Genomic DNA, 14,251 nt, shown 5'->3' on the forward strand with positions numbered 1-14,251 from the left:
TACACAACACATAATGGTGTAATGTTTATACTTTATTATTCAGGCTAATACTCTAAAGTACATCAATGACTTCATGCTTTGAGTTTAATTCATCTCTGAAAACCATATTAAACAGTTGCAAAATCATTAGCTATTAAGGAACATATGTACAACAAAAAAAATGACATTAAATTAGTGTCATAAATTAAGCATCATTTCGCTAATCGGTTAGCGGGACTTGTTTGGGTGCTTCCAGTTTCCTCAGGGTTTCATCCCAATGGGTAAACTGTTTAGACAACAGAAACATCTGGCGAAGTGTTAAGGGAGTTTGTTTTAACTTTATACCATCAGAAATAATAAGCAATTTGTAACTCAGGCACTCTGATCACAAGTACTGTATGAAAACAGCTTGAATCATGCACAATGAACACTACTTTTAACATGTGACATCAACCGCGGGAGCATTAACACAAAGATCCTGGTGTAATAAAGGATACCATTTTGTTATATTCTTCAAACAGCCTTTTCACATCTGCGGATAACTCTTCATTTTTGTCCTAAAATTTAGAATCAGAATAAAAAAAAAAACGTCATATTAACAATGAAATATATATATATATATATATAATTATTTAAATATAAATAATTATTAGTGCAGAGAGCCAATCAGATTGCAACATTCAAGATTTTGCAGCTTATGTCCAGAAAAATTTATAAATGACCTGTGTTTTACCTGCTGACTGATGTGAATTTGAGACAAACGTTGCACTTTGGTAGAAAGTTCTGGAACAGCTGTGTTAGTCAAGAAGCAAGACAAATTTAAAACATAAATTAGTGAAAGACGATTATATGTAAAGATATTGTTTCACTAATATATACTTTAAACTGTAATAATTAAAATGTGGCAATAACAAACAAAACAGCTTGTATGTTTATTATTTATCAATATATAGATTTAAGCACCACAAACCATGTGCATTGTGAAAAATGATTAAAAAATGATTGTGAAGTGACACTTTAAAACGCCCATAAAAAATTACTACTACAATGTTAAAACTCCTCTTACCTTTAATATGTGGGCTATCGAGCAGAGGCTGCAGGTTATTTACCTGCTCCAGCAAGGCAGCCTGGGAGCGCAGGAAGTCCTCCTCTATAACAGGAGCAAACAAAGGCATGACTATGCATTTGTGATAGTTTAATATATAAAAGTATATAAAAACAGATATTAAAATATGCAGAAATATGTACATCCTTTTAAAGATGCACTTCTGCATAGTCAATTGTCTCTATAACTTTTTATGAGACAATAAATAGAATAGCAGAAACATGGACAGCATGTAATAATGTAAATATCGATGGCAGCAAAAATATCTGCTTTCTGGACCTTATTTATCAACTTTAATTATTTATTCAGTAAGAATTTATTGATGAGTTTGATACAAATGGCAGCACTAGATTGAGCACAATACCAGGTTTAACTTGAGTTCTACCGCCACTAAAAACAACAGCACCACACAGAAACAAGATTTGACAAAACAAAAGAAATCACACTGACCTGCCAGGATAAATTCCAGTTTCATCGCATCTGGTACAGCAATGTGGTCTGTGAACTGTGGATCTATAAACTTCAGCAAATCTTCAACTGGAAAAACAGTGAAGGTAAACAGAATCATGTAGTGCAGCAAGTTTACGAGATCTATATCTGTCAAAAATCTGTTTCTCACTTTTCTTGTGAAGAATCTTGACTCGTTCTCTCTTGTTTGCAGTGTTGGCAAGGGCAGAATTTATCCTAGCCAAAGATTCAACACACTAAAAAAAAAACAGGAAATGGACATGATTACAGCCAATAACCAACACCATGAAAACCTCCCCTGGACTGTTAACACTATACACATCTGGAAGATTAGGCTATGGGGCATCTAGGCCATGTCAGACAGATATATAAGCACCATCACTGTTAAGTGGACTCCTAAACAAATCTCTTTGCTACCTTACCTTTCTGCAACCAACCATATGAGAAAACATATTTAACAAATTCTCATACATAATATAATGTACATGCTCACAATGATGCTCAAAACTATTAGTGTTTTACAGTATAAAAACTAGGCGTCATGGTGGTTTAGTGGTTAACACTGTCGCCTTGCACCTTTGGAGTGCAGGTTTGATTTCCGCCCTGGGATCTGTATGAATGAAGTTTGCATTTTCCTCCTGTGCTTGGTGTTTCCTCCGGGTGCTCTCGTTTCCTCCCACTGTCCAATGTGTGTGTATGTACGTGTGTGCCCTCCAATGGATTGGCACTCTATCAAGGGTGCACCCAAGTCTCCTGGGATAAGCTCCAGCCCCCCTTGTGATCTTGTACACAGGATAAAGCAGTATAAAAGATGTAAGACTGAGTATAAAAACTGCTTTATTATATGTCTTATTTATTGTCTTTTGTGACATCTGCAATATCTGTCCCTGTGGTACTTATGAATCTTGTGTTATTACCTTGATGCTGAAGGATCTATATAGTTTGTGATTAGAGGAACAACAGGAGTGACTTCTTGACTTCTATACAATAGCTGCTGGCTAAAGTAGATAGCCAAGTGTATGCAATCTACTAAACACCTGAGCAATTGCTATATAGTTATAATGATATGTACTACAGAACATGACAAGCATTGTAACATCAGCCACACAGGGAGGCCACGCCCGCACCAACAACACGCCCAGTGAGTTAATCCAATATATTTACACCACTGTAATCAATGATTAAAGAGTATGACACCACATGCTGAAGAAACTACAGTGTTATCCTAACTACACATTTTTTCCTTCTAACGCTACACTCAGACTGGATATTTATTGCTAGCTACGGAAATGCAGCTAGCCAACGACTACTATACCCAAAAAAACACAAATAATCGCTTAAATATTTGCATTTTCACCATTCCCAGTAGCACGTTACCTTAACCGGTTTATTACTTTGCCCACGTTCGCCGTACACACGCTTTTCCAGAGCTTGAAGGCGAGTATCCAACTCATCAGCGCTGTTTCCTTCCATTTTGCCTTCTGAGTATCTCCAAACCGGAAATGACGATGACGTCATTAACAATCACGCTCACGAGCCGGGTTGCCAGATCGGTTATTCCATAGACAGTTCAATTTCACAATAAGTTATATGGTTACAAAGTGCGTTTAATTTCCAAGTAAAGTGCAAAAATTCAATGCATTGAGAAACAACGATCTCTACACTCAATACGGTATAGTATAGATATTCCTGGAATGGGAAATATGGATGCTGGATAAGCGGATCTGTAGATCCACCTTTATCAGAAATAACTTAAAGCAATCTTTTCCTGTATGACTTTATCAGTCTCTCACATCATTTTGGACCATTCTTCTTCTTCATAATGTTGTTACAATTGATTTATGTGTGTGGGCATTTGCTTATGCTCAGCTCTGTTAAGGTCTGGAATTGGTGTGACTAAGCCATTCCAAAACCTTGGTTCTTTAATTTTTCATGCATTCTGATGTAGATTTCCTAATGTGCTTCAAATCACTGTCCTCTTGCCTGACTGAATTTAGACCAAGCTTTAGCTGTTGGACCATTTAGCCCACACTTGCTTTTAAAATATTCCGATCTACAGAGGAGTTTATGATCTACTGAATGACTGCAAACCAATCATATCTCCCCACTACCAAACCCCCTCCCCTGCACCGCTTTGCTTGACAGTGTGTATAAGGACAAATTTCAGAAGACTTTAGGTTAGTTCGGATCTAGTTTTGCGAACCTGAGATGGTCAGGGTCTGAGATGTAGCTTTTAGGTATTTTGGATTTTTTTGAGCATTGGGGTGGCGCTTTGGTCTTGGGGTGAATGTTCTGGGATATCCACTTCTGGGAAGCCTGGAAACTGTCTTGAATGCTTTCCACCTGTGAATAATCTTCTACCATGAACTTCAAATTGTTTGGAAATGGTTTATTAACTCTTTCCTGTTCATGTGTTGTAACAATTGCTTCTCTAAAACGATGGCTTATGATTTTCCCTCTTTGCATTGTGCAGATACAGTCGATCTGTTCTGTTTTTGCACACAAAAAAATAATAAAAAGGTAAAAAAAAAATGTATATATATATATATATATATATATATATATATATATATATATATATATATATATATATATATATGATTATGTTGTAAGAGGCCACTGGCATCATGGAATAACCTAGCTGTGAAAGAGTGTACTTGGTCTGCAATAAGGTCTTGACACTTGTCTATGTCAAAGTAAAATCCACATAAATACCAAAAATTTCATGGTTTTCAGACAGAATATTGCCCAAAGTATCAAAATCCCTTCAAAAGCTTGCTTTCTTTCCATAGTGCGTCCTTATGCTATCTTTTCTTCAGATAAGTGATACATACAGTACATACATACATACATACATACAGTACACAGCCATCCACATGTTGTAAAAGAAAGCATGATTTATCAGACCAAGGAATCTTCTTCAAATGCTTCAGTTGTGTATTAACACCTTTTTATCATTCAGTAATTTGTGCCACAATAGCTCATCTATCTCTTATAGAAGAGCAGAAAAACATTCTGCTTAAACATTCCCCGCACATCAGTGGGCCTTGGGCACAATAACCCCTATCACCAGCTAACCGGTTGTCCTTCCTTGAAACTCTTTGGTATATACTAACCACTGCATCCTGAAAATAGTCGTATTTGGCATTCGAGGTGCTCTGACCCTGTAGTCCCACTATCACTATTTTGCCAATGTCAGATTCAAACAGTTCTAAACACCTTTTTCCTGCTTACAACAGAAAAGCTTGTTTACATGCTGCCTAATGTATCCCACCCTAGACATGTAGCAAGGAGATATTAGTTATTCAAATCAGTTGTCAGTGGTTTTAATGATATGGCTGACAGGTGTACATAAAAAACCGTTTGGCATCTGTCCTCCCTGACAGTGCCTCGAATTTGTAAGTCCCCATGGAATCTGTTAGGCTTTTCTAATGTGTAATGGTGTGACTTTGGTGTTTCAATGGTGTATTGTTGTATGCCAATGGGGCTACTGATTTGCAGGGTGCGGATAAGATTCTGACAATAACCAGGCTTTGGAGTGGGTGTGGGTGGTGGGGGGTGGGGGGTTTGTGTCGCTGAAGCGGATCTCAGATCAGATAAGGGTAAACGCAAGCTCTTCGTACGGGCCGCGGCGCATGCGCATTTTACCTCAGCCTGTTTCCACTGGAGCGCCGGGAGAGCAGCAGCCACAAACGCACTGATGCAAATGTCCGTGTAGGATGCTCTGTACATACACCCAGGTTTGTTGCTGATTTATTTATTTCTTAAGTATCTTGAATTTTACTATTTATGTCACATTTGAATTCTTGACATCAAACGGAACATTTGTGTCGCATGACCTTGTGCTGAATGTCATTAGAAAGGGATTTTATGCGCAGTACGGTAAGGATAAAACAACGCGAATCACAATGATAGATAGATAGATAGATAGATAGATAGATAGATAACAGCAGTTCATTCTAAGCTATGGTTTACACTAGGTTATATCGGGTGCACTAGATAACCGGTTAATTTGTATTAAAATAATAATACTTTCTGACTCTGTATATAGGACGGTGTGTTAATATAAATTAAATTGATCGTGCGTGCATGTGTGTGTATGTGTGTGTGTAGGGAGGGGAGGTAATATTCAGTACAAACCCTGTACTTGAGCTGATCCTGGGCAGGTGCTTCATCGCCATTTGGTGCTGCTGCTCTTGTCTCATGGCCCTAGTGAGGATAAGCCTGGAAAAGGAGAGGCCTCTATTTAATAGGAAAGTCACAGACAGCCTGTCGATGTATTTTATTCATAAATAACGTCCATGCTTATTGCATGAAGAAATGCATAAGGTTTAGCCTCAGGCTGCTGTTCACTGAGGATGGCACAATGCGGTTTCGGATGTAGTAAAAGCGAATAGGATTTTAGCAAGCTCACGTGTTCCTGAATTACAAAATGGCTTTTTTTTTTCGCCCTCTCAGCTTTGCCCTCATTTCCCGACATCCGAAAAAGCAGTCTGTCCTTTTAGTGAATAAAAATGCCACGACGTTAGTAGACGTCTGTTTGTGCTATTTCGCCTACAGACCATTTATTTTGATGTATTTACCTGGCCAAGAGCGATTTCTGACATAACTGCTGTTTATTTGCGGTTAACAAGAGACACGTGTCACTGGGGCTTTTGTACAAAAAATCCAATCAGTACTTGTGATAAATTCTGACAAAATTGAGAAAACGAATTATAATTATAGATCCTGTAATTAATGTGTTTAAAAAAATAAAATAAAATAAACAAGATGAATGGATCATTAAATAAACATGCAAATAAATGCACCTGAAAATCTGACATAAGTAGCCTATAGTATTTCTATATGACATTGTTTATGCCCATTTACTTTCTGTAATCATTTGTTTCCTTGTTCGTGTTTTTCTTGTGCAATCAAATATATATCTTAGTATTTAGTTGCTGATATATATCAGACTCTGTAGATTGATTGTAAATAAATGCTTTTGGTTTTTAATGGCTCGGAAAATACTATATTGGATTATTTAGTCTCTAATGTATAGGGCCTGGCTAACATTTGTTCCAGTTTCCTGTAAACATAAACACCAGTTTCACTTATATATTTAACAGAAGATTTAAACAAACAGTTAATATTCATGTAACACTTCAACACAGAATTTATTTTAAATTTCACAATTCAGTGTTGCCCACAAGAGGGTGGGTTCGGTGTTGCATCTGTTTTTTCTTAAGGTTTCTTTCTTGTCAGGGATGTTGCCATCGCATCTGACTTGGGATCTGAATCAGCATCTGAAACTCTGTTGCCCTGTTTTAGGAGGGTATCTTTTGTTTAAAATGATATACAAGATATAAGTGAAATTTACTGTAATGATATACTCCTTTAGGCAGCACTTCATATTGACTAGCCTTTATGGTTTCACTGCGAAAAAGAAACACTGAAACTAATTTATGGCTGGAGGAAAAAAGACCTTGTTAACAAACTTGTTCAAAATTCAAATTTTATTTGTCACATACACAGTCATACACAGTACGATATGTAGTGAAATGCTTAAATCTGGTCAGATCGGAGATTTACAGATCAGGGCCTCAACAGGAGCTATACAGATCAGGGCCTAAGCATTACACATGTTGTAGTCATATTTATTTTTGTAATGTGCGTCATGTTGTATGCAGCTGCACAACAGTCATTATACATGAAATAGTTTAGACTAGCTATGTCATTGTTATATTTGGATTCACTTTAATTTTTACAATGTTGTATTTTATATACTGAAGGACAATTAGGACGTATTTTGCAGAGATGGATATTGTAACACATTTAGTCAACGACACTATCGAATTCTACAAATGGAGTCTTACCATTGCAGGTAAGTACAATTTCCTTGATTTTCTTTCTAATTTCATATGATGCAACAATTGCGAGACATTATATCCTTGGGAACATGGATATCAGATTAAACTGCAACCGAGAGAACTATATATGCACTATAATTGAATTTTCTCTGAGAATGATAAATACCAAAAAAAAGAAACGTTAAAAGCTGTCAATCTATATCAAGCATTAATATCAGGTAATTGTCAGTAAAAGTCAGTAGCATTTTAAAATCTACTGATGTTAAATGATGTTTAGTGGTTGAATGTATTTGACGTTATTAACCAATGTGAAGCTGCTCAAAGTCTTCCTCTACATTGCAGTCTTCTCTATGACAGTAAAGCCTTTGTCTGAACCGCACAGAATATATTTTCACCTCTGAAGGAACTGAAAATGGATGCACAGCTGCCTTGGTAGAGCATCAGTGCATTCAGTTATGTTTGTGTGTATAGATAAGAAGTGACTACATTGATTTGCTTTCAAATACTACTAACAGTTTCACATACTTCCTCCAAGATATCTGAAGCCAGTCAGCTTAATTTTTTAACTGCTATTCATGCTGCATGAGGTGGTGCAGCACACTGGTGAAAATGTGCTCTTCACCCCCTTTTGAATGCACAAGCTTGAAGAAGCTCACAATTACATAGGCATTTTCTCTTTTAAATATGAATATGGTTGCTAATGGAGCTAAAGCAGTAATCATAATTGATGGCACTTTAAGTGATAAGGGTAGCTGCTATTGTTTGAGTCATGGATCAGCTTTTACATACTTGCTGGTTCTTTTGTTGTTCCAGACAAACGTGTGGAAAAATGGCCTCTTATGGGCTCTCCTCTCCCCACACTGGCCATCAGCTCCTCATACCTGCTCTTCCTCTGGCTGGGGCCAAAGTTCATGCGGAACAGGGAGGCTTTTCAGCTCAGGAAGACCCTAATTGTGTACAATTTCAGCATGGTTATTCTTAACTTTTTCATCTTCAAAGAGGTGAGTCCAGTTAGGATGCAATAAGTCAAAGTAAGTTCAATATTGTAATAATAAATCCAAAATTTGATCTAACTTTAAACGTGTCATTTCTGAGACTTTTACATGACTCGTTATTGATTGTCTTTTTAATGCATTTAATTGAATAGATTTGTCTAATAGCTGTGTTTGTTGATCTATTACAGCTCTTCCTTGCAGCAAGGGCAGCAAACTACAGCTACCTCTGCCAGCCAGTGGACTATTCTGATGACCCTAATGAAGTCAGGGTGAGTTGGGGTCCTTCAAGAGAGGCTCTGATATGATTAACTGCAGTGTTCTTATGCCTGTCGCCATGACTGTACCAGCCCATGGAAAATGAAAGAGCAACCTGATCCCTTCCTTTTATCTAGCCAAGGAGTGTACTCAAAGAGGGTGTGTGAAGAGTGAGCTCAGTTTCAATGCCAGCCCCATCAAGGCTAAAAAATAACCCAGCTTGCATAAGCCAAAGGTCATGATATTGTATAATGAATATTTTTATTAACCTATTTCAATCATTAAGAGGATGTCAAGACATAAGTTATACTATAAATTAATCGAAGGTACTGCAGGTAATAAATTTTTGTGTTTTACATCAAAGCTCAAATTACTTAAATAATAGTTATGAAATTCATGAAAGAAGTAAAAGATAAAAATAGACAAAAATAACACAATTCACTAAAACAGTTATAAAATGATAACTATATTATATAATACTCTTTTATTTTCTAATAAACGTTTAATGTTGCATGTCTTTCTAAACAGGTTGCAGCTGCTCTCTGGTGGTACTTTGTGTCAAAGGGGGTTGAATATCTGGACACAGTGTTTTTCATCCTTCGTAAAAAGTTCAACCATGTCAGCTTTTTGCACGTGTATCACCACTGCACCATGTTTACACTGTGGTGGATTGGCATCAAATGGGTTGCAGGTGGACAGTGTAAGTATTTGGTATAGTCATGACAGTTAAATGTTTAGGAGGGAAATAGGTCAATATATTTACCTGCTGCATGTAACCTAAATACATTATTCACCAAAAATTATGTAAGGAAAAAAACATGACAGGATGTGCTCTATGTGATGGATTGGACACCCTGTCCAGGGTGTATCCCCGTCTTGTGCTGTTATATGAAAATAGTGAATGATACTGTATCACTTTAAATAATATTTCGCACTACTACATGTCCTGAAGCAGGTTATTCCTCATGGCAATTTCTCAGTAATTGAAAGAACAAGACATTTTGCTCTATATACATTCATAGCACATTTAATGTTGTAAACCGTCCATTAGTTTTTAATGACGACTTTCACTGTAACAACTATAAATAGTCCTTTCCTCACCAGCCTTTTTTCACCTTCCTCGAATAAAAATGATGAACTGCAGCTTATTATGTGTGACTGAGAAACTGGAAAGCACTCTGCCACAAAGACGTTCCAGTGGAGAAAAATTAATGACAGTTACAATTACTGATATTGGCGACTCCTTCTATAAATAGTAAATAAACATATACTAACAGAAAACATACTCATTTTAATGCATTTAGGTTAAGATTATGCTCCCCTTTGCCATTAAAATCCATGTGAATAAATGAAAACCTTTTTTACCGCATAATGTGATTTCTTTTAGACTTTCACTCATTTTGGAGAATTATTTTCCTCTGGTGTAGATTGTTATCCATAACAAAACACTTTTGATGAAAAGTGCAATATATTCTTCTTTTAAAGACTTTCACCCCTCACTGGCAGTGGTGATGCTGTTAAGAGCCACGGTGCACTTAATGGCAATATTTTAGAGATTTCTAAAAAATATTGATTTGTAATTTAAAAGGTTTAGTGTGCACGAAAACTCTGTCTTTTGTCTTTGTTCCAATTTTCAGCCAGAGGCTAAGTAACAAAAAAACAATTAAAGCATGAGTTTAATTAAAGTCAGCCAACAGATGGATACACTGATTTGATACTTGCATGTTTATACTTAAATGTATATTTTAATTTAATTACATAAGCTGATTTATCTTATGTGAAAAGAATGTGGGAGCTGAATGAATAGAATTTGGAAAAATCATATAGATAAAACTAATTTGACCTAATCTTTTGCTATTTGTGCTTTTTCTTGCTTCTTTCGGTGGGGTCCTCAAAACTTTGAAATAATAGTACATAAAACTTACATTCATATACATACATAAAGACATTGATATAAACCTGTAATTGGAATCACAGTTGGGCCTACTGTCAAAGCTTTTATTAAAAAATACACCCTGGGGGATTAGTAGTTTTCATTTTAAAATGTATCTAGAGAAAATCTGTACCGCATATGATGATATTTTGCTAAATGGCAGCATGAATAAAAAATGTGTTTGTTTTTCCCTCTACAGCATTTTTTGGTGCTCATATGAATGCTGCAATCCATGTTCTTATGTATCTATATTATGGACTGGCTGCGTGTGGTCCCAAGATCCAGAAATACTTGTGGTGGAAGAAGTACCTGACAATTATCCAAATGGTATTTTGAATTTCATTTATTGTGCTGTGATGTTTTTACTGTCTCATTTATGAATCTCTTCATTTATTTGTTTTTGAAGGCAGCTGTACTTGACTTAGAATAATAAAAAACACAACTAAAGCCAGTGGCGAGGAAATACTACTGTAATTGTAAAATTGCTTAAAATTTAGGGAAGTCGTGTGTAATATTTAAAAATAATTTCTCCCAGAATGTCTTTTTACCCTCACTTTACATCTGTTTTCCACCTCTGCAGATCCAGTTCCATGTCACTATTGGTCATACTGCTCTATCGCTCTACACTGACTGCCCCTTCCCTAAATGGATGCACTGGTGTCTGATTGGTTATGCCCTCACCTTCATTGTCCTCTTTGGGAACTTTTACTACCAGACATATCGTCGCCAGCCACGCCGTGAAGGTCTGTCCAAGGCTGGCAAGGCACTGTCTAATGGAGCTTCTAATGGAATGGCAATCAGTAATGGAGTGAGTGGCAAGATGGTGGAGAAGCCTGTGGTAGTGGAAAATGGGAGGAGGAAGAGGAAGGGCAGGGCAAAGCGGGACTAGAGCAGATGAAGGATTGAGATGCAGAAGCAGGCATATTTGAGAAAGGATATAAGAGATGGGACATTTGTTAAGGAGCAGTACATTTGTAGGATGCCAGGGATGAGGATATGACTGTTTGGAGGAGGCTCAAAGGTCACTGTGTGGGCTTTGCTACCACCAGTTAGGGTGGATAAGATTAGAAATATTTGTTAAGAACAAACTTTTGGTCCTTCTGTTTACAGCTGTGTTTTTGCTGATTTTATGCATAAGCAACCCTGTAATAAGAATGAAATAGTCATGATTAAGGGAGCCTGAATTCTCTATCAAAGCATACAATTATTTAAACAATTCTTAAAAAAAATCATCATCTTCCTCTGTGTGTCTGCATTCAATGTCCTTATATTTCTGATTGTCATGTGTTAGATTTCCGGTCAGAATTCCAGCATGTTTACATGCCATTCACTACATACTTAAGACAAGTAAAAAAGCCATCTCTGCATTTTATTTTGTACCGTACATGCCTTTATTATCCAAATTGAACTCATTCTAAAGCAGTTTTGCCCAATTCAGCATTTTATGTCTTTTAACACTGCTGTTGCTTCGTTCTATGCATTATAAGTTGACTCTATCATGAAAAAATGATGACGGCGTGTACCCTGCTTCATACAGTATATCATGTAGTATAAACATCAACCAATGTTATTTATGTTTCAATATTTTATATTATTTTCAAAAAAAAGTATTACGTCACTTACAAGAGTGTCCTCATTTTAATTTCTTCAAAAGGGCCTTAACAGCAGCTAAAGTATGTGATGCCTAGCTCCTGAACCATTGGCTTTTCCATGAGATTGTGACAAAAGGAAATTGTTTTGATGTTAAACTATTAGCAGACTGTGCTCATAAAGATTTTAGAGGCATAATGTTCAAGTTCAAAGACAACACATGGTAATAAAAATACTCTCTTAAGCCTGCCATTGCCGTCTGAAAATTCAGTTGTTCCTCAACACAGTCTTAAAGCAGCATCTCATACTTTTGAATATTTATCCAAAAAATGCAATGCTGTTGTGGTTCGTCTTCTTAAATAATTGTTTTTATGTTGTATATGCTGCGCAATTTTGTACATTGTGCTTTTAAAATAAAATGGCTATCATGAAGGGATCTTTCTTTGTTTCATTGTCATGTCCTTTTCTGTTTTTTTAAGTATATATAAATGCTATATATGAAAAATATAATTGCAAAAATAGAGGCAAGACGATAGTTTTCAATTATTTTTCATCCTTTGTCACTGATTGCTTCTCTGGCCTTTGAGCAGATTTAATTGGATAAATATGAATATTTAACATATATAATGTAGTATATAACACTAGGCCATACTGAAACAGTCTTAGTTACATCAGGTCATTTTCATTTATCACCATAAAATTTATAGTACTTGTTTATTGCCTGTAAAAAGTTCTCAGTGTTCTCCATACTATTTCTTAATATAACATTCAATCTTGTTCCTTTATGAACTGCCAGAAGGTAACTACACAATAACACACCAGCTGCTTCTTGGGGTCCCACCCACCCCAGCTGCTACAGGGGTCCAATTTGCCTCTTTATCTCCATCAATCACAGACGATGAGGATCCCTAAGGACCAATCGGAGCCCAGCATCTCTCCTCCTCCTGGTCAAACGCAGCAATACAGACAAAAGTTCCTATGGCAACAGTACATGGTTCTGCTCTCCCCCTTTTTACACAAATGAGATAATATTTTATGGGTATACATGCTGTACTGCTGCTTACTTTTTTAAAAAGATATATCCAGACAAATAGCTACAAGAAACATGTTGGTGGCTTGTTCTGTTGATGTCAACCACAGTATTTGTACGATTAGACTTTTAATTTAAATGCATCCAATCAACAGAAAAAAAAACATGTTTCAGTTAATGGTACAGGATACAGGATAATTAAAGGTATGAAAAATGTAACTTACAACACTACATTATGGTAAGAATGATGATGATGATGATGATGATTTATAGTTTTAAATGTAGAATTTATTTACTTTATACAGAAATTAACACCCAGTTCCTGAGTCCATTATGGACATAGCACATTGAGTGTCATACTGAGAAAAAGCCAAAACCTCAAGTGCCAGTGCACAGTTCCCTGCTGCCAGTTCTTTACAGGAAAATGGGAAAGAAAAGACAAATTTTCTTCTATGTGGTGAACCTGCCTTCTGAAAACATTAGAAGAAGAAGAAGAAGACTGTGTGTCTTTAATTCTTCATAAACATACCATCATCATTTCTATTAAAGTGACAGTGGTTAAAAGTGTATAGGGAGCATGTGTTCCACCAGAGAAATTAATTAGCAACACACAATTAACTGGCGCTACAGAAACTGTTGGAAATTCACTATATGGCCATAGGTTTTTAAACATCTTACAATCTCACATACACGCAAGCCCTTCACCATGCTGTTGCCACACAAGGCTATACAATTATATAGGATGTTTCTGATGGGTATAACATTTTAATTTCTAGCATGGCAGCATCCCTGTGCACATCATGCCCCACAAAGACATTGTGGTTTGCACAGAGCCCTGACATCAACCCCAATGAAAACTTTCTAAATATGAAGGCTGACAGCACATTTAAAAAATGATCTGGAATAGCATGTTCAAAACGCACATAAGGGTGCGATGATCAGATGTCAACAAATTGTGCATATCTTTTTATAGGCTGTTTATTTAACACAGGGATGTGTAAGCTATACAGGGGGAAACAAACCAATTTGAAGTGCAGGCATCACTGT

The 14,251-nt window shown here is 36.4% G+C and overlaps 2 protein-coding genes across 3 annotated transcripts; one reads left to right on the forward strand and one right to left on the reverse strand.

Moving 5' to 3' along the window:
* Nucleotides 1-14: 14 nt before the first annotated feature.
* dctn3 (dynactin 3 (p22)) lies at nt 15-3,068 on the reverse strand. Its single transcript, XM_053494690.1, has 7 exons — nt 2,930-3,068; nt 1,704-1,788; nt 1,535-1,621; nt 1,046-1,129; nt 713-771; nt 477-536; nt 15-286 (listed from the first exon to the last, which is right to left on the reverse strand). The coding sequence occupies exons 1-7, from the start codon at nt 3,023-3,025 to the stop codon at nt 200-202; spliced, it is 558 nt and encodes a 185-aa protein (XP_053350665.1). The 5' UTR covers nt 3,026-3,068; the 3' UTR covers nt 15-199.
* Nucleotides 3,069-5,205: 2,137 nt separating this feature from the next.
* On the forward strand, nt 5,206-11,803 carry elovl4a (ELOVL fatty acid elongase 4a). 2 transcript variants are annotated; one of them, XM_053495151.1, is made up of 7 exons: nt 5,206-5,292; nt 7,324-7,415; nt 8,215-8,402; nt 8,585-8,665; nt 9,180-9,351; nt 10,784-10,911; nt 11,165-11,803. In XM_053495151.1, the coding sequence occupies exons 2-7, from the start codon at nt 7,349-7,351 to the stop codon at nt 11,471-11,473; spliced, it is 945 nt and encodes a 314-aa protein (XP_053351126.1). In that variant the 5' UTR covers nt 5,206-5,292; nt 7,324-7,348; the 3' UTR covers nt 11,474-11,803. The 2 variants fall into 2 exon arrangements, with proteins under 2 accessions (XP_053351126.1, XP_053351125.1); XM_053495150.1 differs by having other exon boundaries at nt 5,248-5,292; nt 7,347-7,415.
* Nucleotides 11,804-14,251: the final 2,448 nt, after the last annotated feature.

Source organism: Clarias gariepinus, chromosome 4, assembly GCF_024256425.1.
Source record: "Clarias gariepinus isolate MV-2021 ecotype Netherlands chromosome 4, CGAR_prim_01v2, whole genome shotgun sequence".
NCBI classification, from domain to species: domain Eukaryota; kingdom Metazoa; phylum Chordata; class Actinopteri; order Siluriformes; family Clariidae; genus Clarias; species Clarias gariepinus.

What these genes read in the sequence shown, in the direction of transcription:
- dctn3 (XM_053494690.1), bottom strand. Translation starts at nt 3,025, where the DNA reads ATGGAAGGAAACAGCGCTGATGAGTTGGATACTCGCCTTCAAGCTCTG. An exon ending in AAATTCACATCAGTCAGCAG is followed by an intron (nt 537 to 712) that starts GTAAAACACAGG and finishes TCTAAATTTTAG; the next exon opens with GACAAAAATGAAGAGTTATC. An exon ending in TTGAAGAATATAACAAAATG is followed by an intron (nt 287 to 476) that starts GTATCCTTTATT and finishes ACACTTCGCCAG; the next exon opens with ATGTTTCTGTTGTCTAAACA.
- elovl4a (XM_053495151.1), top strand. Translation starts at nt 7,349, where the DNA reads ATGGATATTGTAACACATTTAGTCAACGACACTATCGAATTCTACAAA. An exon ending in ATGACCCTAATGAAGTCAGG is followed by an intron (nt 8,666 to 9,179) that starts GTGAGTTGGGGT and finishes CTTTCTAAACAG; the next exon opens with GTTGCAGCTGCTCTCTGGTG. An exon ending in ACCTGACAATTATCCAAATG is followed by an intron (nt 10,912 to 11,164) that starts GTATTTTGAATT and finishes CCACCTCTGCAG; the next exon opens with ATCCAGTTCCATGTCACTAT.